This window comes from Brassica rapa, chromosome A07 (assembly GCF_000309985.2).
Source record: "Brassica rapa cultivar Chiifu-401-42 chromosome A07, CAAS_Brap_v3.01, whole genome shotgun sequence".
In the NCBI taxonomy this organism is placed as follows: Eukaryota; Viridiplantae; Streptophyta; class Magnoliopsida; order Brassicales; family Brassicaceae; genus Brassica; species Brassica rapa.
The window spans coordinates 18,912,371-18,937,500 of record NC_024801.2 but is presented as its reverse complement, the minus strand read 5'-3'; the positions used below and the strand labels follow the sequence as shown (position 1 = coordinate 18,937,500).

At 37.2% G+C, this 25,130-nt stretch overlaps 5 protein-coding genes, 1 long non-coding RNA gene, 1 other non-coding gene and 1 pseudogene across 13 annotated transcripts; 4 read left to right on the top strand and 4 right to left on the bottom strand.

The window, feature by feature from the left end:
- Nucleotides 1-181: 181 nt before the first annotated feature.
- LOC103830228 lies at nt 182-4,131 on the bottom strand. The gene is made up of 15 exons (XM_009105975.3): nt 3,901-4,131; nt 3,695-3,765; nt 3,495-3,575; nt 2,287-3,345; nt 2,121-2,221; nt 1,903-2,017; nt 1,742-1,819; nt 1,557-1,649; nt 1,364-1,447; nt 1,183-1,281; nt 1,056-1,118; nt 946-976; nt 819-865; nt 668-726; nt 182-572 (listed from the first exon to the last, which is right to left on the bottom strand). Exons 3-15 carry the CDS (start codon nt 3,537-3,539, stop codon nt 329-331), a joined length of 2,118 nt encoding a protein of 705 aa, XP_009104223.1. The 5' UTR covers nt 3,540-3,575; nt 3,695-3,765; nt 3,901-4,131; the 3' UTR covers nt 182-328.
- On the top strand, nt 4,090-11,073 carry LOC103830227 (probable phosphoinositide phosphatase SAC9). 4 transcript variants are annotated; one of them, XM_009105972.3, is made up of 14 exons: nt 4,090-4,320; nt 4,592-4,665; nt 4,750-5,336; nt 5,442-5,574; nt 5,717-6,936; nt 7,019-7,126; nt 7,216-7,386; nt 7,509-7,751; nt 7,865-8,302; nt 8,502-9,305; nt 9,420-9,617; nt 9,741-10,196; nt 10,280-10,513; nt 10,602-11,073. In XM_009105972.3, the coding sequence occupies exons 2-14, from the start codon at nt 4,647-4,649 to the stop codon at nt 10,881-10,883; spliced, it is 4,893 nt and encodes a 1,630-aa protein (XP_009104220.1). In that variant the 5' UTR covers nt 4,090-4,320; nt 4,592-4,646; the 3' UTR covers nt 10,884-11,073. The 4 variants fall into 4 exon arrangements, with proteins under 4 accessions (XP_009104220.1, XP_033130967.1, XP_009104221.1 ...); XM_033275076.1 differs by lacking the exons at nt 4,090-4,320; nt 4,592-4,665 and having other exon boundaries at nt 5,095-5,336; nt 5,712-6,936; XM_009105973.3 differs by lacking the exons at nt 4,090-4,320; nt 4,592-4,665 and having other exon boundaries at nt 5,115-5,336; nt 5,452-5,574.
- Nucleotides 11,074-11,370: 297 nt separating this feature from the next.
- Nucleotides 11,371-13,352, top strand: LOC103830226 (U5 small nuclear ribonucleoprotein 40 kDa protein). 2 transcript variants are annotated; one of them, XM_033275080.1, is made up of 3 exons: nt 11,371-11,852; nt 11,969-12,022; nt 12,109-13,352. In XM_033275080.1, exon 3 carries the CDS (start codon nt 12,114-12,116, stop codon nt 13,122-13,124), a length of 1,011 nt encoding a protein of 336 aa, XP_033130971.1. In that variant the 5' UTR covers nt 11,371-11,852; nt 11,969-12,022; nt 12,109-12,113; the 3' UTR covers nt 13,125-13,352. The 2 variants fall into 2 exon arrangements, with proteins under 2 accessions (XP_033130971.1, XP_033130970.1); XM_033275079.1 differs by lacking the exon at nt 11,969-12,022.
- A 236-nt stretch (nt 13,353-13,588) lies between these two features.
- LOC103831402 (salutaridine reductase-like) lies at nt 13,589-17,909 on the top strand. The gene is made up of 4 exons (XM_033275081.1): nt 13,589-15,741; nt 15,843-16,104; nt 16,473-16,655; nt 17,050-17,909. The coding sequence occupies exons 1-4, from the start codon at nt 15,695-15,697 to the stop codon at nt 17,443-17,445; spliced, it is 888 nt and encodes a 295-aa protein (XP_033130972.1). The 5' UTR covers nt 13,589-15,694; the 3' UTR covers nt 17,446-17,909.
- On the bottom strand, nt 16,313-17,062 carry LOC117126607. The gene is made up of 2 exons (XR_004449270.1): nt 16,855-17,062; nt 16,313-16,808 (listed from the first exon to the last, which is right to left on the bottom strand). It is a non-coding gene; the product is annotated as an uncharacterized LOC117126607 (long non-coding RNA).
- A 236-nt stretch (nt 17,910-18,145) lies between the features above and the next one.
- Nucleotides 18,146-21,700, bottom strand: LOC103831401 (annotated as a pseudogene).
- Nucleotides 18,183-18,309, top strand: LOC117126997. The gene has a single exon (XR_004449757.1). It is a non-coding gene; the product is annotated as a small nucleolar RNA snoR86 (small nucleolar RNA).
- Nucleotides 21,701-21,974: 274 nt separating the features above from the next.
- Nucleotides 21,975-24,756, bottom strand: LOC103830224. 3 transcript variants are annotated; one of them, XM_033275078.1, is made up of 5 exons: nt 24,361-24,756; nt 23,550-23,997; nt 23,151-23,473; nt 22,578-23,065; nt 21,975-22,500 (listed from the first exon to the last, which is right to left on the bottom strand). In XM_033275078.1, the coding sequence occupies exons 2-5, from the start codon at nt 23,891-23,893 to the stop codon at nt 22,222-22,224; spliced, it is 1,434 nt and encodes a 477-aa protein (XP_033130969.1). In that variant the 5' UTR covers nt 23,894-23,997; nt 24,361-24,756; the 3' UTR covers nt 21,975-22,221. The 3 variants fall into 3 exon arrangements, with proteins under 3 accessions (XP_033130969.1, XP_009104218.1, XP_009104216.1); XM_009105970.3 differs by having other exon boundaries at nt 23,550-23,951; XM_009105968.3 differs by having other exon boundaries at nt 23,550-23,907.
- Nucleotides 24,757-25,130: the final 374 nt, after the last annotated feature.

Genomic DNA, 25,130 nt, shown 5'->3' with positions numbered 1-25,130 from the left:
GTTGTCGGCAGATGGGTTTGTTGGATAATGAGCTTGGATCTAATCTGTTTGGTTACTTTTTTTGGGTTTTGTGTTTGGGCCTCTAGGTGGTTGTAAGGTTTTGGTGGGTTTCGGCTTTTCTTTAATAAAAATTTTAGATGGAAAAAAAAAAAAGGTTAGTTGACTTGATGTCGACGGAAACTCCATAAAAGTGATATATATGGATAACATACGAATGCTCCTTTAGAGATTTCTTTCGCGACCAGCAAAGTAATTCTTGGCAGTTGCAGTGAACAATAACATAGCAGTTACATACAATGAACCATAAATAAAATAAAAGTTGGAGCATTTAGGCTTCTGAGACATCAGCGTTGTTCAAAGCTTCTCCTGAGGATGAGGATGATGATGCATCTTGGAGACCTTCAGAAGTTTCATCAGACGGCTGAGACTCATGCTTAGCAGCAGCCTGCAAAACTCGGCTCCGAACATCTGAGGAAGAAGGTGAAGTTGGGAGGCCAACACCATTTGTCTCAAGTTTCCCTGCAGCCCATGAGAAAGCCTGAGCTCCAAGTTTCACCGGTGTAAACAATTGCCTTGAAGAATAAGAAGAAACAAACAATCTTTGTTAAGACTATACATAGTTTTTTTTCTGAGGTTTTGTTATGAACAATGATGGAGTTTTTTATACCTGACGTCTTGTTTGAAATCTTCCGAGTCATCATATGAAGCAAGACGTTGGTATATAGTCTGCATAATGTCCAAGGCTTGAGAAACAAAGCCAAGAAACGATACTTTAAAGGGTAAAGCTTACAAGTCAGTGAGTGAGAGTAAGAAGTTACCAAACCAAGGCCAATGACAGCTATAAGTTGCAGTGTTTTCTCCCACTCTGCGAGGAGATATAACAGTTCATGTTATTGCAGTGATGAAAGCAACAAGAAGAGATTCTACAAGAGAATTAAAACGCACCAAATAAAGCATACGATCCTGCCAAAGCCCCCTGCATAGCTCGCATTGTGATAGTAAGTTGGGAGGTTAATATTATTACACAAACAGAAACATTAGAACTAGAAACATACCACACCAACTCCAGCTACTTGCAATGGAGAAGGATTTATTTCCTCAAGGATCGCCTCAGCTTCCTGAAAACCCAAATGAGGAATCATGATATGCTTCACTTTTTCCAATGAATAAGATTAGAGATACCTCGTTAAGGATGGTAAGTGTTGTCTCAGGTTTTGGTTCTTTCACACGAAGACCTTCTTTAACCCATGATCTAAACCCACCTTCCATCAAGTATGGCCTCTGTCACATTATTAAAAAAACAAAGAAGAGCTTATTCAGAATCTCTTAAGTACTAAAAGTGAGTAAGACAAGAATTACTTGCCTTAATCCCAAGTTTCCTCAAGGCTCTTGCAATGCCCTTAGAGCGAGTTCCATCAGCATCCATAACAATGACCTTTGACCTGTCCTATAAGTAGCATAGTAAGCAAAGTTTATGAGGTGTCAGCATAATTTTTAGAACCAGAAACTCCACCAATAAGTTACGAAAGAGTCATGAATGTAGTGGCATGGCATACCTGAACTGCTTTCAAATTCTTGATGATAACTGCCGCCAAGGCATCTTCAACTTCTCTTCCACCTCTCAGTAGCCGTTTAACATCACCCTCAACCTTAAACATGAATCAAGAACAAGAACCATTAAAACTGTGAATAACTTGATGGCTTTCATTGAGTTTTTGTAGCAGTGATTGCTGAAACTAACCTCAGGCAGTGCCACACTAGAATATCGGAAACGAGCTCCTCTCCGCAGATCAGGGATTCCATCTTTCTCTCTCAAGGCCTTCAAAAAGACGGTAGCCAAGATGAACATTATGTGGAAGGTTTAGTGAACAACTCGTTGGAAGCTTAAGAGTGTCGACTTACCTCAGGCCTGACATCTACAAGCACTGACTTTTCTCTTGATGACAAAAGCTCAAGTGTTGACTTTGGAGACAAATCTCCAGCATATCCACCATATGTCCAAACCCGGTATAGAACCCTGCAAGTATCTGGTGGAGAATATAAAATTTTCTATACTACACTCTTCTTCTCTCAATAAAGGCAAACTACAATATCCATTCAAGGTGAGAAAAGCCGTGTACCAAAAGGTTCCTGTGGAGCCTACGATGAGGACAAGGTGAATGATTGGATCATCTGGATTCAAACCAATGTTTCTCTCCAAACCTCCAATGGCAGCATATACCTGTTCATTATGATGCTATTAGAATCATGACAGTCCATCAATTAGAAAAAAATAAGACAAAGCACCTGCTCCAAGACAGCTCCTAGGGGCCTCAACACTTTTAGAGCAACATCTTCAGATGAGTTAATGGCACTCTTAACATCTGGAGGAAGTAACTCTTTTGCTGATCCATAAGAGTAGGCAGCAAAGGAAACTCCATTTGCTACAGACCTCTCTGCAGTACTAATTGATTGCCTCAATAAATCAATGGCTAAAGAAGCTGCTCCGTTTGAAGCTTCCTTCAAGCCACCGGAGAAGCTAGAGAGCTTGTCTCCAGCTACATCTCCTGTTTGGTCTAGCGTAGAGAACGCAGTTTTAAATGCATTGTCTACAGCTTCGGAAGCATTCTTTGTAATGGATGTCACGGAAGAGGAGAAGGAATCCAATGTGTTCTTCACAGCGTTTTCTCCTTGGTTCAGTGAAGAGCTGAAGGAGTCTTTTACCCCGGAAGAGAAGTCATCAAAGCTAGCTTTCACGTCGGGAAGTGACTCTTGATTGAGATCTGTAGGATCAGGCAGAGATAGAGAAGTATCCGGAGATATATCAACAGATGATCCTGTTCCCGGTTCAGCCGAGACTATAAGGCTGCTGGTTCTTTCGGTTAACGTCTCAGCAGCAGGGTTCTCAACGGGGGGAACATCTGCTACTAAAGCTTCAACAGGTGAAACATCTGCTACAATAGCGTCAAGAGGAGAAGCATCTGTTACAACAGCTTCAACAGGTGAAAGATCTGCTACAATAGCTTCAAGAGGGGAACCATCTGCTACGACAGCTTCGACAGGTGAAACATCTGATGTACTTTCGACATATGTTAGTCCCCCATTTCTTACATCTCTCATGTCATAAACCATGTAGTTTATTCTATCCAACTCATTCTCACACAAGTTTCTGAACGTGGATGATGTTTGCTCCGTGTTTTCGATAGTAGCGGTGAAGAATCTACCAGTGGCTTGAGTTAAGAAACTCTTCTGCAAGCTTTGTGTTCCATTAGAAATGCCAAAGAAGGAAGTATCACCAGAGCTGCATCTGTGAATAGACTCTCTCCTTAAGGAAGAATAGCCTCGCCAGTTTCCATGATACAAAAGCTGTAGGAACAATCCTTTATGAGAATCCAAAACATTTTCTAACAACACATAAACAAAGCATATTCGCTACGGTCCTAGTAAACCAAAAGAGTTCAAAGTATATAACTTTATTACAATGTGTTTCATTTCTATGAAGTAAAAAATCTCACCTGAGAATGGTAATGGCAGCTGGCAGCCGAGCAGAGGGTAAACATTTCGGTCAGTTCTGGATTCTTATAGCAATCTCATAGCTTTCACACCATACCGGAAAAAAGTAACAACAAATGATCTCAGGGGCGAAAATGACAATCTAGTATATATCTGATTCAGACCAAAGAAAGTTCCATGGAGACAGAAACAGAGCACATACCAAGAAGGAGGAGATTCAGGCAACAAGACTTGAACACCAGCAGAGTTACAATAACGGGTTTTGTCTGAAAACTGCAATAAATAATACCCTATTATCAAATTGTTCAGTCTGTGGTCATGTCGGAAACCTCAACGATGTAAGAACTCGCGATTAAGATGACAGAGGAAGCTCAAAAGAGAGATCTTTTCGAATGCAGTATCTTTTACCTATCTGGTGTCAAGGTTGACGATGAAGGTTCATGAGAATTGAGAAGAGTAGAGTGAGGTTGATGAAAGCTGTACAGGCGCGTGGATTCGAAAGAGATCTCTATCGCAATTTGGATTGGGTGGAGGAAGATAAGTGAAAGAGAATTGTGTGGCTTTTGTCAAAGCCTCTGATCACTATTTTTTTTTTGTCTTTTTCTTTATGAGAATGGGTCAATTCATGACATTTCAAAACTATTAAGGCTAATGTTCAAGTTTTCAATAAATTAATACCTTTTCCATAAATAAATTACAAATTTTACACGTGTCATACTATGATTGTTTTTCTTCCGTGGGGTGAGTTATAGAGGATCCGTGTCTCTCTTCTCTTGTTCCTCTTGCTTGCATCTGATCATCTCTGCAACTCCATGCTTCATTGCAAAGGTGAGTGAGTTCCTTCTCTTATGACTAATCATTTTATTCCATTTCTATAATATCTCGAGATATTGAATCTTCGATTTTCGAAGTATCAGATCTCTGTCACTCAAGATTTTTTACTTTATTAGAAATAAAAAACCACAACTTTGTATGTAAAGTTTGAGCCTTTTCTCAGTGATCTTGTAGAACTTTTCTAGGAAGATAATCTCTCACTTTTGAATTCTATTTGGCCTTAAATATGTAGAAACTAACTATGCTGCATTTTGGGTTTCTCTAGATTGCTGGTTCCATCTTGACATCTTGATCCGTGAAGCTGTCAAGAGGGAGCTCAGATGGATCTGAATCCACCAGGTGAGTCATGTTTCTGTGTGTTTATTATCCAAAGATGGAACCTTTTTTTGTTTTCTCGCTAATACCTTTTGCCTTCATTTGCAGTGAGTGGTCAGAAGACATCTATCGTTGTTGTCACCTTAGACTCTGGTGAAGTCTATGTCATCTCCAGTAGGTCCGACACTCACGTCATCTACATCGATCCCACCACTGGTGTCCTGCGCTACAATGGGAAGCCTGGTCTTGACATTTTCAAGTCCGAGCGTGAAGCTGTGGATTACATCACTAATGGATCAAGAGGAGGCTATAGAAGCTTGGTTTACGCCAGGGCGATACTCGGTTACGCTGCGTTGGGGAGCTTTGGGATGCTTCTTGTTGCCACCAAGCTGAATCCGAGTGTTCCTGATCTGCCTGGTGGAGGATGTGTGTACACTGTGGTTGAGAGTCAGTGGGTTAAAATACCGCTTCACAATCCACAGGCTCAAGGGAAAGGTGAGATCAAGAATGTTCAGGAGTTGACAGAGCTTGACATTGATGGGAAGCACTTCTTCTGTGAGACTAGGGACATCACTAGGCCCTTCCCAAGCCGTATGCCAGTGCAAAACCCTGATGATGAATTCGTTTGGAATAGATGGTTGTCTGTGCCTTTTAAGAATATTGGGCTGTCTGAACACTGCGTCATTCTTCTACAGGTTCGTCCTCAGTTAATATGGTTTTTATGTGAATTCTCAAAAGCATTTGAGTTCATACTCTCAAAATGATGTGACATTGCATCGTGTCTTCTTATTCAACTATAGGGGTTTGCAGAATATAGAACTTTTGGGAGCTCAGGTCAGTTAGAAGGGATTGTTGCTCTTATGGCCCGTCGTAGCAGGCTGCATCCAGGGACTCGTTACTTAGCTAGAGGCATCAATTCATGTTCTGGCACAGGTGAGATGCTCCCGGAATTCCATTATTTGTTTTCAATGTTTTTGATTGGGGATTTGTATGACTTCTTACTTATGTCACTCTCAAAAAGAAATGGCTCTGGATTTGACTAGAGCCTAATTTTGTAAGTATATGTGTAGTGCAGGTAACGAAGTTGAGTGTGAGCAGCTTGTATGGACACCTAAAAGGCATGGTCAGAGCGTTGCTTTTAGCTCATACATTTGGCGACGTGGCACCATACCAATATGGTGGGGTGCAGAACTGAAGATGACGGCAGCAGAAGCAGAAATTTATGTGGCAGATAGGGATCCGTATAAAGGAAGCACAGAGTATTACCAAAGGTTAAGCAAGCGATATGATACTAGGAGTCTAGATGCACCAGTTGGGGAAAGCCAGAAGAAAAAGGCTTTTGTTCCTATTGTATGCATTAACTTGTTAAGAAATGGAGAAGGGAAGTCAGAATCTATCTTAGTTCAACATTTTGAAGAATCGATGAACTTCATCAAATCCAGTGGAAAGCTTCCTTATACTCGTGTTCACTTGATAAACTATGATTGGCATGCAAGTGTGAAATTAAAAGGGGAACAGCAAACAATTGAAGGATTATGGATGTATCTAAAAGCTCCCACTATGGCTATAGGAATCTCTGAAGGTGACTATTTGCCTTCACGACAGAGACTGAAAGATTGCAGAGGTGAGGTGATCTGTGTTGATGACGTTGAAGGTGCCTTCTGTTTGAGATCGCATCAAAATGGGGTGATACGCTTCAACTGCGCTGATTCTTTGGATCGAACAAATGCTGCTAGTTTCTTCGGTGGTCTTCAAGTGTTTGTAGAGCAATGTAGAAGACTGGGAATATCACTTGATACTGATCTTGGGTATGGTTATAATTCTGCTAATAGCCATGGCGGATATAATGCTCCTCTTCCACCTGGATGGGAGAAAAGAGCCGATGCAGTCACTGGAAAATCGTATTATATAGATCACAATACTAAGACAACAACATGGAGCCATCCGTGTCCTGATAAACCGTGGAAGAGATTTGACATGAGGTTTGAGGAGTTTAAGAGATCAACTATCTTATCTCCTGTCTCTGAGCTCGCAGATCTTTTTCTGCAACAAGGTGATATCCATGCAACCCTCTATACTGGCTCAAAGGCTATGCACAGCCAAGTTCTCAATATCTTCAGTGAAGAATCAGGAGCGTTTAAACAGTTTTCTGCAGCACAGAAAAACATGAAAATTACCCTACAGAGAAGATACAAAAATGCAATGGTTGATAGTTCACGGCAAAAGCAGCTGGAGATGTTTCTGGGAATGAGGCTTGTCAAGCACCTTCCATCAATTCCTGTACAGCCTTTACATGTAAGAAAACTGGCTGACTGAAGAGTTTTTGTTACTTTTTGGATTCTCAGTCTATTGCTCACTGAAGCTATTTTTATGTCAGGTACTTTCTCGACCGGGTGGATTCTTTCTGAAACCTGTACCTAACATGTCCGAAAGTTCCAGTGATGGGTCTAGTCTGCTGAGTATCAAGAGGAAGGACATAACTTGGGTACCTCCTCTTGGAGATAAGATTACCTCTTAGCTCTCATTACTGGAAAACCTGAGCTAAATATTATCCCTGCTTTTTATACTCTGCAGTTATGTCCACAAGCTGCAGATGTTATGGAATTATTTATCTATCTCAGTGAGCCGTGCCATGTTTGTCAACTTCTACTGACAATATCCCATGGTGCGGATGATTTGACAAGTCCATCCACTGTGGACGTGAGAACTGGACGCCACATAGAGGATCTTAAATTAGTTGTTGAGGTTGGCTCTTTTTTAGCCTAGGTCTTGTCCTTTCTCTTTTATTGTTTGGAGGAGACCATGTAGACTTACATGCAAGTTAGTACAACTGGATAACCAATTGCCTATAATTATGTTGTGGACAGGGCGCTTCGATACCTCGGTGTGCAAATGGTACAAATATTTTGATACCCTTACCAGGTCCAATTAGTTCTGAGGATATGGCTGTTACTGGAGCTGGTGCGCGTCTTTATGAAAAAGATACGTCAAGTCTGTCACTGCTGTATGATTTTGAAGAATTAGAAGGACAATTGGATTTCTTGACCCGTGTAGTTTCTGTTACATTTTATCCAGCTGGTTCTGTTAGAATCCCTATGACTCTGGGTCAGGTATTAACTATTTTCCAGGCTGAAATGGATGATTTATCTAGTAGCCATCATCAAAAGAAAAGAAAAAAATACTTATGAACAAACACTTTCTCTGCAATGTGTTTGTGTTGCAGATAGAAGTCCTCGGGATTTCTCTTCCATGGAAAGGAATGTTTACTTGCGAACGTACTGGAGGAAGATTGGCTGAAATTGCAAGGAAAACAAAAGAAGATGACATTCCTTCTTCATCTTGTTCTGACATGAATCCCTTTGCTGCAAAATCCTTACAGACTGAAACTGTGTCTAGACCAGTACAACAGAAAGATCCTTTTCCCAGTAATCTGATTGACCTGACAGGAGAGGTTTCTCCATCTGACCCCTTGACACAACCAGCGGTGGAATGTATTGCAAGTGGAGGCAATGATATGCTTGATTTCTTAGACCAAGCAGTTGTTGAACATAGTGGCTCTGAAACTGCTCCTGGCGTGTCTGTTCCACAAGATAAAAGTCCTAGAGAAAGTGCTTCTCATCTGTACTTAAATTGTCTGAAGTCCGTTGTGGGTCCAAACATGGTATGCTACTTCATCCTTACTAATTTAAACTTGGAGAGGGAAAATGGTACTTGGAGATGCAAGTACCTCTTGTCACAAACTATTTCTGATCATATGATTCTTTTCTTGATTTATAGTCTTTTTTCTCAAATGTTATTTTTCATTTTAAAGTACCATTTAAGAGTGTAAACTTAATTCATGCATTTCTGATGCCATACAGGGAAAGAAGCTCGAGTTTGTAGAAGCTATGAAGCTTGAAATTGAACGTCTACGTCTAAATCTTTCTGCAGCAGAAAGAGATAGGGCACTTTTATCAATTGGAATTGATCCTGCTACCATTAATCCAAACTCTTCTCAGGACGAGTTATATATTGCAAGATTGTGCAGAATAGCAAATGCACTTGCAGTTCTGGGCCAGGCTTCTCTTGAAGATAAGATTATAGCTTCTATTGGTCTAGGGAAGCTGGAAAATAATGTGATAGATTTCTGGAACATTACCGGGATTGGTGAGGGTTGTGATGGTGGAATCTGTCAAGTCCGAGCCGAAGTCAAGAAAAGTTCAGTTGGATCTTCTAACAAGAGCCTGGGAGGAGAGTCTGGGTCAGTGTTCTTGTGTTTCCAATGTATGAAAAAAGCTTGCAAGACTTGTTGTGCTGGAAAAGGAGCTCTTCTGCTTTCAAAATCATACTCCAGGGACACTGCTAATGGAGGTGGAAGTCTTGCAGATGTCTCTGCTACTTCAATAGGTTCAGATCATTACATGTGTAAAAAATGCTGCAGCCAGATAGTACTTGAAGCCTTGATTGTAGATTATGTTAGGGTCTTGGTCAGCTTGCGGAGAAGTGGTCGTGTTGATAATGCTGGTAGGGAAGCTCTGAATGAAGTATTTGGATCTAACATTACAAATCATCTTGCTGTTAAAGGTCAACCTTCTCCTAATCAAGAAGACTTTAGTTTCCTTCGGCAAATTCTGGGTCAAGAGGAATCACTTGCGGAGTTCCCATATGCAAGCTTCTTACATAAGGTGATCTATTTCTTTATTAAATAACACCTGTGGCTGAACTTCTTTACTAGCTTGTTCCCCTTGTTGGTCAATTCCTCCTTTCTCTCATTTGGATGTTTTCTTAATGCAATGTAGGTCGAAACTGGGACTGATTCAGCACCATTTTTGTCACTGCTCACCCCTCTGAATCTTGCTTCATGTAATTCATATTGGAAAGCCCCTCCGTCTTCAAACTCTGTTGAAGCTGTCATCATTCTCAATAGCCTTTCAGATGTCAACAGTGTGATTCTGCTCGTTAGTCCATGTGGTTACTCTGATGCCGATGCTCCTACCGTAAGTTGACTCTTCTATCTTCAGTTGAATTATTGAAACCCCATGCCATTACTTAAGTGACAATGCTGCCACAGTAATGGCATGATTTCACTCATCCCAACCTTTTATGTATCTTCCCTGCAGGTCCAAATTTGGGCGAGCAGCGACATAAATAGGGAAGCACGGACATTGATGGGAAAGTGGGATGTACAGTCCTTTGTTAGATCTTCACCTGAGCTTTATGGTCCAGAAAAATCTGGTAGAGAGGGTAGAGCACCTAGGCATATAAACTTTGCTTTCAAGAAGCCTATTCGTTGCCGGATTATATGGGTAACATTGCGTCTTCCTGGGGTTGGATCTAGCTCAGTTAGTTTAGACAGAAACATCAATCTTTTGTCTTTGGATGAGAACCCTTTTGCGGCAATCCCTCGGCGTGCCTCTTTTGGAGCAACCATCGAGAGTGAACCTTGTCTTCACGCAAAACGCATCTTGGTCAGTGGAAACACCGTGAGTAACAAAACGCTTGCATCATTACAAAGTGTTGACAGCATGAGCGTAAAAAACTGGCTGGACAGACCCCCACGTTTGAATAGATTTCTGGTTAGTGCTGATTCTTTTCTCCTTTTTTTTCTATGGCATTTCCATTATAGTCACTAATCTTTGTGTTTTTTTTTGTCTTTCAGATACCACTAGAGGCTGAGAGACCGATGAACAATGATTTAGTCCTGGAACTTTATCTGCAACCTGGTTCACCTTTAGCTGCTGGATTTCGTTTAGATGCTTTTAACGCCATAAAGCCTCGTGTTACCCACTCGCCTTGTTCAGATGTAGTTGACATTTGGGACCCGATGAGTATCATAATGGAAGATAGGCATGTCTCTCCAGCCGTCTTGTATATACAAGTATCTGTTCTTCAGGTATCTATCTCACACACTCACTCTCTCCAGCCGTTTGTTAAGTACTCAAATAACTCTTTATCATTTGGACATGAAAATGTATCTGCAGGACCAGTACAAAATGGTGACGCTCGCGGAATACAGATTGCCTGAGGCGAGAGTTGGAACGCAGATGTATTTCGACTTCCCTAAGCAAGTTCAAGCACGCAGATTATCGTTTAAGCTGCTTGGAGATGTTGCAGCTTTCATAGATGATCCAGCAGAGAGTGATGATTTGAGTGGTAAGGCTTCTCCTTTTGCTGCAGGGCTGTCTTTAGCAAACAGGATCAAGCTATATTACTATGCTGATCCTTATGAAGTAGGCAAATGGGCTAGCCTTTCTTCTGTCTGATTTTTACTCTTTTCATTGGATGTAACTTGGCTCGATCCACACTTTTTTGGTCTGAGATTTTGTTTTCTTTTTATTACTTTTTTTTTTTGGGAAGAAGTTAGCTTGTTGTGTTTTGTATGTTCTTGTTTGGTGTTGCAAGTATTAAACTAGTTGCAGCAGGTCTATAAAATTGTGGTTTGTTGGATGATCATTAATGTTTTTATAATACAACGTCCGAGTTTTTAATCCAATAAAACAGTTTATTAAACATTGTCCAAATTAATAGAAAAAAATAAGTTGAATGTTTGATATAATTTCTAAAAAATGTTTTTTCATAATAATTACCATAATTTATAATAGAATAATAAATCATGTTCTGTTCAAAATATGATTAACCAAAGTAATTTTCATCAGGCACTTTACATTTTGTTGATACATTTTTCCCCTAATTCACCTAGTTATATACTTCATCCTATATTTTAGGTAAAAGCATACATACTTTAAAATTACTTTTTTATTAAAATATATCATTAAGGCTAGAAATTAAAAAACTGCTCAGCTAATTAAAAAATAAAACTATAACATATAATTGGTTATATAATTTATGATAAAAATAAAATTTACCTAAACATATAAAAATATCTTACTTATTGAACTATAAAAATTCTCTTAAACATCTTACATCATTTTAAATAATTTTATTTATTTGCTTAAACAAAGAAAAGTCGATATAAAAGCCCATCCGGCCCATTTATAATTACGTATCTCATCAGAAGGCGAATTTCACTGGGCCATGGCTATATCGGGGTTTATTTTCATATTAATCTCAACCAACGGTGTCGTTTCATAAATTACAAAATCTCCGGTGAAGTTCTCTGTGTGACCGTCTCCAGAAAGCTGCTTAAAACCTTTTTCTTCACCATTGGCTCTCTCTCTGGAGATCGCAAACGGCAGAGCTCGTCAGTCTCTACTCTCCCTCTCATCTCCAAGGTTCGTAATCTCAAGCACTTTCTACGGATCACATGTATGTTCTTTCCCTAAATTGGATACAGCTCAAACCTACTCGTCTTGCTAATGTTAACGATTACTTTTTTTTTTTGTTGAAGTTTCTAGGGTTACAGTGATTTCTATATCCTTTGGTGCTTCTTTTTTGACTACAAGTAATGGGTTTTATCTCTTGAGATCTGCAAATCTATAAAGCTCACAGCTTTACATATACTGATTCAGTTATGCGTTTTTCTTTCAGCTAAGATGGATATTGTCAATAGAGATAATGAGCCAATGGAATGGTCCACTGTCCCTTACAACGCTCCTCAAGGACCTGTCTCCAACGGCAAGCAACGAACTTCGAGCTTGGAAGCGCCTATTATGCTTCTCAGTGGACACCAAAGTGCTATCTACACCATGCAGTTCAACCCTGCTGGCACCGTGATCGCCTCCGGTTCCCACGACAGAGAGATCTTCCTCTGGAGAGTTCACGGAGACTGCAAAAACTTCATGGTTCTGAAAGGTCACAAGAACGCTATCCTCGATCTTCACTGGACCAGCGACGGTTTGCAGATTGTGTCAGCCAGTCCTGACAAAACCCTTAGAGCGTGGGATGTTGAAACGGGGAAGCAAGTCAAGAAGATGGCTGAGCATTCCTCGTTTGTGAACTCTTGCTGCCCTTCGCGTCGTGGGTTGCCTCTTATAGTAAGTGGGTCTGATGATGGCACTGCTAAGCTCTGGGATATGCGTCAGAGAGGAGCTGTACAGACGTTTCCTGATAAGTACCAGATCACAGCCGTGAGTTTCTCTGATGCTGCTGATAAGATATTCACTGGGGGTGTGGATAACGATGTTAAAGTGTGGGACTTGAGGAAAGGTGAAGCGATTATGACACTTGAAGGTCATCAAGATACGATAACTGGTATGAGCTTAAGTCCAGACGGGTCTTACCTTCTCACTAATGCTATGGACTGTAAGCTCTGTGTTTGGGATATGCGTCCTTACGCTCCTCAGAACCGGTGTGTGAAGATCTTTGAAGGGCATCAGCATAACTTTGAGAAGAACTTGTTGAAATGTGCGTGGTCACCTGATGGTAGTAAAGTCACAGCGGGCAGTGCGGATCGAATGGTTCATATATGGGACACGACGTCTAGGAGGATTCTGTATAAGCTCCCGGGTCATAATGGGTCTGTTAATGAGTGTGTCTTCCATCCTCATGAACCAATCATTGGATCTTGCAGTAGTGATAAACTGATATATCTTGGTGAGATCTGAGTTAAGTGGCCTATTGAGTGTAGAAAGCTTGTTGTCTGGAGTATTTTGTGGCTTGGATTAAAGTAAGACAATCAACCTTTGTATCCATTGAAAACAACTAGTTTTTCTCAGTATTATAAATTGACAGATACTATGTGAATTCAATGAGTACATTGATGTTTCTAAAGATTTGATACATTTGCTTTGTAGATGTTTTTTTTTCTTGTTGGTGGGATTAGTAATTTTTAACAGTGCTGATTTTTAATGTGTAAAAACTAAAAAGCATACAATTAATAACAAACAATTGTGAGTTGTCTGGAAAAAAATATCAAAAAGATTACAGAATACAAAACCTATCTTTCTTGAAATTCATGTGGCAAACCACTATATGAGAAATTAGATTTTTAGAGAGAGAGAAGAGAGAGATAGGAAGAGAAAAGAGGAGATAGAGTGGGATTTTAGTTATGTATTGAATTTTTGTTTTTTTCTTAGCTATTAGGTGCAATTTTTCTAGATTATAGCCTCATGGTTTTTTTCTCCCAAGGCATGGTATTGAGAGGATTATGTTGTTGGGTTTAATGTCTGCCAGAAATATTCCCTTTTCTATATATGATAATATTCATAATCTCCCTCACCAACTCTACCTAAACCTCTGACCACCTACTGTAAATTATAAAAGGTGTTCTTGAGTTGTTTATCTAAACATATACCACAATGTGCAAATCATGAACTGTATGTTTTATTATTTTTGTTAAGTATCCAATAGTTTTTTATCAGACCATTTTAGGGCTTCGTTAGACTGACTTGGACACTCTCTTGGCTCACCAAACCCTTGGAGCTTTGACCACTTTTGTTTAAAAATGATATGGATCATCAATGAAGCCATCGACTATTTTCCATCAAATCTTGCAGTGATTGTATGTGTTGCGTAGCTCTCTGTTAATGGTTTTAAAAATGATAGGCGAATCCACTGAGGTTGGAGACAAGAAAAAAATCAAAAATCTTGTGTCTCTATGGATTAGGTGACTTCTCAGTCTAAAATCTAAATTACACATGTGTTCTCCTTGTTTTTTTATTTCTTTTTTGCTAAGGAAACACAAACTAATAAGGCCCTCTAAACCTAACTCTTCATTTTATATGATATTCACATTTGAGCCAGAAAAAATTGTTTCTTCTACTGTTAGTTTTGTAGAGAGTTTTCGCTAAGCAATTCATGTTTATTAATTAGGTAAATCGTGAAAGGTGTTATAATAAGTTCTATTTTGGACATCCATCAATATTATATACGTATTTACTTATAAATTTCATATTTCGAATTTTTAATTGTTAGAACTAATATATCTTTTTGAATATATTTATAAATAGAAAATGAAACTCTAAAACAGCTAGATCTAGAAGCTAAATCTGATAATCTTCTCATAGACGAAAATATTAATTATAATAATGAAAAAAACAAATTTTAACGATACCATGTAATAGTGTACACAGTTATATCACGTACTGTGTTCCAATAATTATAGGCCTTCAAAAGTGGCGGCAAAGCTGACAACATATTATATTTGATCAACATAAACTTTATGAATTAGTAAAGCCAATAATTAATGAAGCAAGCACATGGCTAAATCTCACTGAATCTCTAATTTATTAATTGAAAAGCAGCCAATCAAGTTGTAGTGATTATTTTTTAAACCAAGTAATTAACTATCAATTTATATAGTTTGATACAGTATATCTCTAAACCCATTAGTGGGTTTCTTAATTTAAGCATTGAACGTATTAACTATAAACTAGAGATTCTTTTGGTCAACAAATAAATATATTAGAGATATCTTTACATTTTTTGTCATCCATTATATATCAATTATATAGATATGAACAATAGACAAGTATCTAATATACAACTGGTAGATGCCGAACATGCAAAACTTTTAATTCGAAACCTTAGATAACGTGAAAACTTAGTCTTAAAATCAAGCTATATAATCACATAAAAGTTGTCATTTAAAGAATATTATGTACTTCAACTTCAAGTTGTAGTTCATCATGTATTTAATATCAATATTTTTTTATAGTTTTGTTTTCATTGCAAAATGAGATTGCAATTTGCAATGAAGATGTAACATTGTTATTATTAACCTTTCTAGACATAGCCTCTTAACTTTTTGAGTTAAGCGCTCGCCAAAACTTCTTACATCAGAAATGATTAAAAGATCTCAGAGACTTATAAGAAATCAATTGTTTAGTCATCCTAAACGTTTAATGTGGAGAAGGAAACTATATAGTAGTCAAATATTCGAAACCTATAAGGTGTAGACACTTTGACCCAATGGACTTTATAGTCACGTATTTTAGTATTTACATTACTTGCGCCATTATCTTCACGAGGTCTTGCCTTCTTGATGTTCTATTATATATGTAACACATATTTTATTCTTCCCATGACACCGTCACACACAAACACAACCACATGTTATGCATGTATAGTATAAATGTGCATGTCTTCAGATCCAAGTCTATATATTTATAAGTTGTTAAAGCCTTGTCTTGATCTAACGCCCTCATCAACTAGTTGTTAGCACAAGATCATATGTATGGATCATCTAATTTCCCTTCTTTCTCCAATACCACCTTCAGACAGGTTCTTGAACATTTTATTTTATTTATTGCATATCGTTTCTTCCTACGTATTTGAATAACTATAGCTGACTTGGTTTCGATAATTTATGTGATTATTTAAAGGTGGTGGTCGGAAGAAACAACCGCGGTTGTGACCGGGGCAAACAAAGGTATAGGTTTTGAGGTGGTGAAGAAGTTATTGAAGCTTGGACTAACAGTAGTATTAACCGCCAGAAACGCCGAGAATGGAAGCATCGCCTCCGATTCACTCCGCCGCGCTGGCTTTCAAAACGTTCATTTCTTTTGCCTCGACGTCTCGGATCCTTCTTCCATCTCCGCCTTTGTCTCCTGGTTCCGTCTCAACTTTGGCATACTCGACATTCTGGTAACTATTACAATGTGTTTTGTATTTATAAATATACTGTAACTAGACATTTAGTCTATATATATATATAGTATAGATATTATATAAGAAACTAATTATCTGGAAAATATCATCAAACTACAATGAATCATAGAAACAACTTAATTACTTTTTTTAATATATAGTAATGATGATATAATTTGTTTGATAGAAACCAAATCCATTCATTTTTTTAACGCAGACTAAAAGGTATAACAACCCACAATTTTCTCTTGAAAAAGATTTCATCATAATATATTATATAGTAATTATATAAGTTTACACTGTGTTTGAATTTTGGGAAATTTTGATAGTATGATGAGGGCAATAATCATTTTTTTTGGGCTCAGGTGAACAACGCGGCTGTTTCATTTAACGCGGTCGGCGAGAACTCAATCAGAGAGCCAGAGACAATAATCAAGACCAATTACTACGGTGCCAAGCTTTTAACGGAGGCGCTTTTGCCGTTATTTCGCCGGTCGGTCTCCGTGGGACGCATCCTTAACATTAGCTCAAGGCTTGGCGCATTAAACGTAATACATACTAGTTTCTTTCTCCTACTCTATATTTTTTTTAAATTTCATCTTTACAATTAATTACCAAAGAGAAGTATATACTATCGCTACTTTCAGTCTTGTTAGGAAAAACGTTAGATACATATAAATATATGTATATTTATATATCACCTTTTTTGCAACTAATTTTATATATATATATATATTTATATATCACCTTGTTTCTTTAATTTGTATATATCATGCAATATCAAAAAGCTATTCTATTCATAACAGTCTTGATCATTTCTTTTGAATCCGAATATATATAGATGCAGCGTCAAATTAACTTTTTTCTATTATCTATCATGCATAATATTTATTTTAATCTATCATGCATGCCATTTGACATTTCGTGTTTTTCTGCATATAGAAACTGAGAAACCCTAGTTTAAGACAAACCCTAGAAAGTGAAAAGCTTACGTACGAACAAATCGATGCCACAGTCACTCAGTTTCTTGAAGATGTGAGCAGAGGGACGTATGAGAAGAATGGATGGCCGGAAAATTGGTCGGACTACGCCGTCTCCAAGATGGTCTTGAACGCATACTCTAGAGTTTTGGCTCGGCGTTACGACGGCAAAAAACTAAGTGTGAATTGCTTCTGCCCTGGCTTCACTCGTACGTCTATGACAGGTGGTCAAGGGAATCACACGGCTGAAGAAGCTGCCGCAACCGTCGCCATGTTGGTTTTGCTTCCACCGGAGAAGTTGACCTCCGGCAAGTTTTTCATGTGTGTGGAGCCCAATAAGATTATATCCAGGTTGTAAATTCTATAGTTAATATAATCATTATTAATGATGCTTACAAAAAAACATTATTGATGTTAATTAATTGCTTACTGGAGCAAATAAAAAGTCGTAAGCCTTGCTGCGATTTATATACTGAACTATTTTTATATTTGCGTATGTTTTGATAAATGACATATTTTATGTACAGTGGTGGTTATTACAGTTCTCAACTCATATAATAAAATTATGAAAATATGATAAACAAAGAAAAATGATGAAATATTATAAGAATATCTCACCTTTTTGACAAAAAAAGTAATATCTCACATTCATATATTATTATTTTATTTTATTTTGAAAATATTTATCATTTCATAATCGTTCATTTTTACTATATTTGGAAATTTTTGTTTTCGACAAGTAAATTGGAATTTTGAATGACGGATGTTCTGTTTGATTTACTCAGAAAATTTCATAGCATTTTTCTCAAGAGGCCCTGATCCATTTTGTATCAATATTAGGCTCATTGGACTGTTGGTGAACTAAAGTAAACCCTGTTTATTTGAAGACATTAGGGTTTTCCTGGTCTCCGCAGCCGCCTCTGTTTCTTCTATATAAAGTCATCAAAGGGCTTGACAATCAGAATCATCTCCAAGTTCGAGTTTTAAGTATTAGTGTCATTTTCAACGTCTACTAAGTTTGTTAGCTTTTCTTGTTTAGTTTCGAAGATTTTTTTTTGGTTAAAGCTTTTTAAAGAAAAAGAAAGCCAATTTGCAGAGCAATGACGTCAAAATATAAAAAATGGCGTGAGTTGCCTTGAAGGTTGGCAATAACAATAAGCGATTCTCCGTGCCTATCAAGTTTTCTTTATACTGATTGCGGCCTCGAACAAGTCGCTACATTCATTAGCCTTATCAACTCCAAACTCATTTTTTTCTATAGGTTTTAATCTTTATCAACTTCTTTATAATATGTTTTTCCCACTGGATCCAGTTATTCACCCGGGATCTATAGAAGAACGACCTTTAGATTTGACCGTGTACTGTATGTGCATTTTCTTGGAACGTCAGCTAAGTTATATGGGACATTAACAGCTTCTTACAGACAAGACCGTCTATGATTGAGCCAAGTCGTATTTAAACAAATAAATCTCAAAAGCTGTTATGTTCTATCGTCAATCTTTAGAACCAGACTTCCATAACAAATCTGTATCATTATTACTGTTCCAGTCAATTCTTTAATATGCTATTGACCATGGATCTATAGAACTACCTCTAGATGTTACCCTATATCTGGGACAATATCAAAATGACACATTCAAAATTGAGCCACATCATATTCAGAAAAACAAATCCAAAAACCTGTTTTGTCATATCCAACTAAAAAGTAAATTTGTTCTTTCTAATACAAACCCGAAAAGAAAACTAAAAGGAATCTTAGTTCTTCTCATAAATCATGCTTGAGCTCATCAAATATGTCATATCATGCTTGAGCTCATCAAACAGAAAGATCGCAAGTTTAGGAGAGGAGACTGTGTGGCCTATTTGATGTGCATACCTCCAGAAAAATATTACAATGGGCTCTCTGTTGCTGCACCAAAGCATTCTACCAATGTAATCGTGCATAAATCTCATGTTCTTAGTATTCAAAGAATCAACTTTATTTGGCAAATTTCAATAATCAGCGTCCATGTGAGACTAAAGAGTGTAAACGTGGATGAATTCAAACCAAGTAGCATTCCCATCGAAGTCTCAGGCAATCCTCTCAACTTGTCATCCCTCATGACATCAAGAAGATTATCCGGAAGCTCAACTTGTCCCCTGTTCTGTTCCTGACGTATGCTTTCTCCAGCCGCATCAAGAATGTCTTCTCCTTTCTCCCAAAGCTCTAGTATCCAATCCACAAGAAATTCTTCATTCTCCACTGCACGTCTCTCAATCAACCTTCTACCACACACCACTTCAAGCATAACCAACCCAAACGCGTAAACATCGGTGCTTGTAGTTGCTCTTCCTGTTCTTAACAACTCAGGTGCAATATACCCGAACGTTCCAGCTACTTTAGATGTCTGTGGATCAAATCCCTGATCATACAGCTTAGCCAATCCAAAATATATCTCCTAGCCGTGCATTCATCTCATGGTCGATTAGTACATTAGCCGGTTTTATATCTCTATGAATAATGACCTGTACCCATTCTTGATGCAGATATAGTAAAGCAGATGCAATATCTTTTATAATCTTGAAACGTGTCTCCCAAGCAAGCCGTTCTTGATTCTCACTGTTACTGTATAGGTACTTGTCAAGGCTACCATTTGGCATAAAGTCATAAACCAAGTAGAGATGTTCTTTATGCCTACAATACCCCAAAAGCCTGACTAGATTTGGATGTCTGAGCCGACCAATGGTCGATATCTCGGCTCGAAACTCTCTCATCCCTTGTCTTGAATCATGGGAAGTCCGTTTCACAGCAATCTCTGCATCAGAACCCGGAAGTGTTCCTTTATAGACTTGACCAAAACCTCCTCTTCCAAGAAGTTGTTTCTCCTTGAAACCCTTTGTGGCATTGAAAAGCTTCTATGAGGTCCATATTGTATCTCCCATTCCTCAAGAACCTCTTTAACTTTCTTGTGCCTCAAGTAAAAGACGAAACCAATCCACAAGGGGATAAACGCAGCGATTATGGATACAGTTAAGCAGATTGCTAAAACCGTTCTTATTTTATGAGATGCTTTCTTCGGATATGGAGGAAGGTTTGGTTGCTTACCAAACTCCAATCTTGGATAACTGATATCACCATCAATAAACCAACCCATCATGTAATGACTTGCACCAACTGAACCAGTAGAAGCAGTGAATCCAAGATATATCTCCTCAAGCAAGTACGGAGAGAGATCTTGCTTTAAAGACAAAAGCGGTTTTCGAGGTGGAACAGAGATCTCAGAAGGGAAGAGAGTAACATTAAGCTGTTGATCAGGCTGACTATAAACTATAGAAAGCCTCATTACATTTCTACTAATCAAAGAAAGATTCTTACACTGTCCATCTTCATCATCATAGTAACCAGCAGAAGCAGAGACAACAGATCTCATATCATTGATGTTAATCCCAACATGATTATCATCAATATCACCAAACTCTTGGTCTTTATATGTATATCTAACTCGATAGCTATCACGTTGTTAGAGCTTTTACCGTTGGTTGTTTCGTTGAATATACCTAAGTATTGATCAGAGGAAGCTCCGGGGAGGCCTCTTGTGGGAGAGATAACGAAAGCCATACCGTGTGAGCCTTGGTGGTTATGCTCAGGGAAGAAGAAGTTGATGGAGAAAGATGTTGTGAGGTTTGTTGATGAGAAAATGTTTGATATCCGATTAATTTGTCTTATGTAAAACTCATGCATAGTAATGTGAAAATCATATTTTCACTTTTAATCTTCAAACTAAAATTCTATTTTAACATATTTGACAAAAATATAATAATTTGATTATAATAATATATTATACATATATATTTATAATTAGTTTTTCTCTTTTGGTGATGGTTTAAAATTTATGCAAATCTTGCATTATTTAATTAATATTTATTTGTTGAAATTTAAACATACATATAAACAAGTTTAAAATAAATAAGATATGTAATTTATCATTTTAATAAGTTATAGATAAATTAAAAATGGTGATTCTCTCAAATAGGCATTTTAAAAAATTTGTCACAAAATAGCTTTAAAAAAAATGACCAAAATAGCTATTTTTATTTTTATTTAAAAAATTTGAAATCTTATCATCAAAACTCTACCCCTTAACTCTAAACTCTAAATCTAGATTAGTTAACTATTGGGTAAAAATATTTTTACCCTTTAATAAAACTTATTTTGGTCATTTTCCTCTTTAAAGCTATTTTTTGTGAAAATAAACTAAAAATGACTATCTTCAATTTGTGTTTCAACATATTTTAGTAAAATATTAAACTTAATTATAATAATATATTTTAAAAGTTAATTTTTTCCTATTTAAAAGAGCGTTGAGTGAATGAATGTTACTTGATCCAAAATAATAGTAGAAGAATTATTTATAGAAGTTTATAAACCCAATTTATCCCCTAAATACGAAACCACAAATTATAATCATTAAGCATAAACCCAAACGTTAAGTATTTGATTGACAGTATTTTTGAAAAATGATATACAACTATTGGCATTCAAACAAATTTTCAGAAAAATATCAGTGGATTAAAAACAAATGTATAAGAGAGAAATATAATTCATGATTTATATATTAGACGTCAACTGTAATTTTATAAAAGTAGAACAAAATTACAGTGACAAATAATTACATTAACTAAAAATAAAAATCTTCTTATTAAACAGACAAACCACAAACAGTGAACGTTAATATTATTTTCAATTGAAAGTATATTAAATATTTAAAACATTTAAAAGAATTTAAATACTATTGTTCTTTCACTTGCTTTACACAATCTGAAAGAAAGGAAGCATCAAATATACTTCATTCTACATATAAGAATTAGAAAGCATAAACCTTCATATGTTTTCAGAACCAGGCTGAATTTGAATAACTTGTAATCAGGCTACAATCTAAAGCTTAATTATACATACTTTGTGTCTTCTGTCTAACTTTTTCATCAACATCACGGAACAGAAAAGAAGATAATGATATGAAAAAACAAAGTTAATGATTCTGCAAACACACAATCTGAAAGTAAGGAAGCGGAGGAAAAAAGACAAGTAAAGAATCTTCAGAATAGTCGCTGTGGCTCAGTAGAATCAAGCTTACTGAGTTTTGTCTTTTAGCAATCACTGGCTTTCAGGATCGCTGAGATGTTTCTTACACCAAGAACTCGCTTTACGTTCTCCACCTCTTGTCCTTTTGTTCCTAGGAACAACAAGCATCTCAGAAGCCAAACATGATCTTAGAACCGAATCTTGTTCTGTTTCTTGAAGTTGCTGCAATGGTAGCACGCTGGTTCCTTCTCCTTCCTCAGGTTTCTCACCTTCTTCTTGGCTACTAGTTTCCATCAAATCAGCATTCATTTCTTCAGCCACTCCATTTCGAATAAATATATTATCCAAAATCTGCAAGTTAGCCGAATCAGACAACATAAAAGAAGATGTTCTCAAGTATAATAACAAAAGCAAAATAACAAACTTACATCTTCACAAGAGTCTCCTACTTGAGGATGATGTAATGTAACATCTGCATCTGCGAATAGACCAACAGTACTTTCGATTATGTCAGGGATATGAAATGCGTCTCCGTAGCTTGAAACCACTCCTTCAGATGAGAACATTAAATCTCCAAGAACGTAGTCTTGCATGAGGTGAGAAGAGTTGTAAACTCCAGCAGAAACCGTGGGGCTAGGCGCAGAACTTGCAGCAAGAAGGCTCAGATTCTCTGAGGAAGAGAATCTTGCTGCGTTCTTAGACGTCACAAGATCAACTTGAGTTTTCAACCTATGAACCTGTGAATGTACCAGCTCTATCTTCCAGAGAACCTCTTCCAAGACACCATCTTCTTCTCTATGGTTGAAAAGTGAGTCATCTTCATCTAAAGCCACCCGGTCCTTTGACTCAATCCGTGTATCCTTAACAGCAAAGTCATCAGCCACTGACATTCCATCTGAGCTCAACTTCTTGTTTTCTGAAAAAAAACAACACATTAGTATATTGAATGATATGCTCAAAGCAATACAGACATTATGAGTTGTTGTGATATAGCCCCTTACCGATGTAAGCAAAGAGGTTATGATGAGACATATATGAAGCTATATCATCTGTGCTCTCAACCTTCTTACGCTTTCTTCTCCTCTTTGCTGCTCTTTTTCTGTAAGAGGGATTAGAAAACGGTAATGACTTGATTCCCTTGCCATACGTTTCCAACACAGATGGATCAATATTAACTCCAAGCTTTTCTTGATGCAATGATTCAAGCTCCTTTGGGTATTCTAAGGCTCGAGACTCTAACTCCCTAATCTTTAACTCAACCCACTTGGATCTCCACATCAATGGCCTTATAAAGCTCTTCCAGTGATTTGTTAGCCTTTTCTTCCTACAAAGACACACTTAAGGGTCAGAGACATGATCAGAGAATAATCAAGAAACAATGGAGCAGCAGAAACACATACCTATAATGAAAAATGCTGCTAAAGGAATCATAAGCAGGTCCTAAGTCAGTTTCATCCCAATAATGAGATTCCACCTCAGCATCTTCGGCCAGTTCATTACACAACATGTCAGCATCCTCAGATGCAGTGTCGGAGAACGAGCTTGAATATTCAGTAGCGTTTGGATCTTCTTCATCCGTGGTGGCTATGTTGTTTTCATCAGATTCAACTATATCAACATCCAGTTCCTCACCTGTATTAGCACTGGTAAGGACACATTCTTCATGTCTTCCTCCAAGACTCTGCTCTACATTTATCTGTTGACTTTCTTGGTTGAGCTCCATATGTGGTTTAGCCACAGTCATTTACACATCGGAACCTACAAGTTAAAATTCCCTGGTTGATGTTCCTCAATGAAGTTACCTGGCAATGAAAAACCGAGAGTATATACTTATGCTACAACTTGCACCTAATCATATAAACATTCAGATAGAAAATAGATTAATCAAGCAGTGATAACATCTTATTTTAGACTACTGAGCAAATTTTCCTGAATCTTAACGGTTTCCTTACAGCTAATCATATAAACATTGACAATTATGCTCAAAGAAGCTCTAAACCATTACTAAAATAAGCAAAGGAAACAATAAAAGCTATAGTCCATAGCTAATAACGAAGCTGGAGCTCACAAGGCAACAACAAGAAGAAGAACAAAAGGTCAAGACCTTTGCAACCAAACTAACTAAGCAAAGAAAATGAGTAAAACGTCATAAAGAATCAAAACGTATAGTTTAGATACAACAGTGAGGATTAATAAGAGGTGGGAGATTACCTAGTTAGTAGTGGAGGTTTGCGGCGAGAAGAGAGTGAAAGAAGAAGAAGAAGGAACGTTGTGAAGGCACTTACAAAAACGTCCAACTGATCAAACCTATTTATACTACACCTCAATTAAAAAACCTAAACGTGGTCCTTCCCTCTCTATCTGTCTCTCTATGTTTCCCACGTGGCTTGCTTTCATTTGCTGCCTCTTCGATTAACTACCACTTGAGGTAAAACCGAACCGAGTTAATTAATTAGTTTATGGATTATTATCCGGTTAACTAGATTCTAGAAATCAAATTTATTGCATCATGCATCCATTTTCTAATTGTTGATGAGATGTTCAGAGATAAGAAATATATTTCTATAAATAGGTTTTCAGTTAAGTTATCTAAATAGATTCTTTTTTTTTTTTGGTCAAGATCTAAATAGATTCTAACACTTTCTTCTTTGCTTGTTTTATTTAGTTGGATAGTTTAATCCAGTTTACTACTTTGTTTCAAGTAAGAGATGTTAGAAACATCCAATAAAATCTAAACCATATTTTAATATTCAATTGATGGGCTGATATCAGATTCAAAAGTAAAGACTAATCAAATAGTTCGGTTTGACTAATGAAAGTCTAAATCAAACTGTAGATGTCATTATAAAATCTTTAATTATTTTTGACTAAAATAAATGATATTATAGACAGAAAATGATTGACATTAGCAATTTATAAGTTGAGAATTATAAATAAAAAAAAAAAATATTAGTTGAAATTTTTTTTCAATTCAAAATATT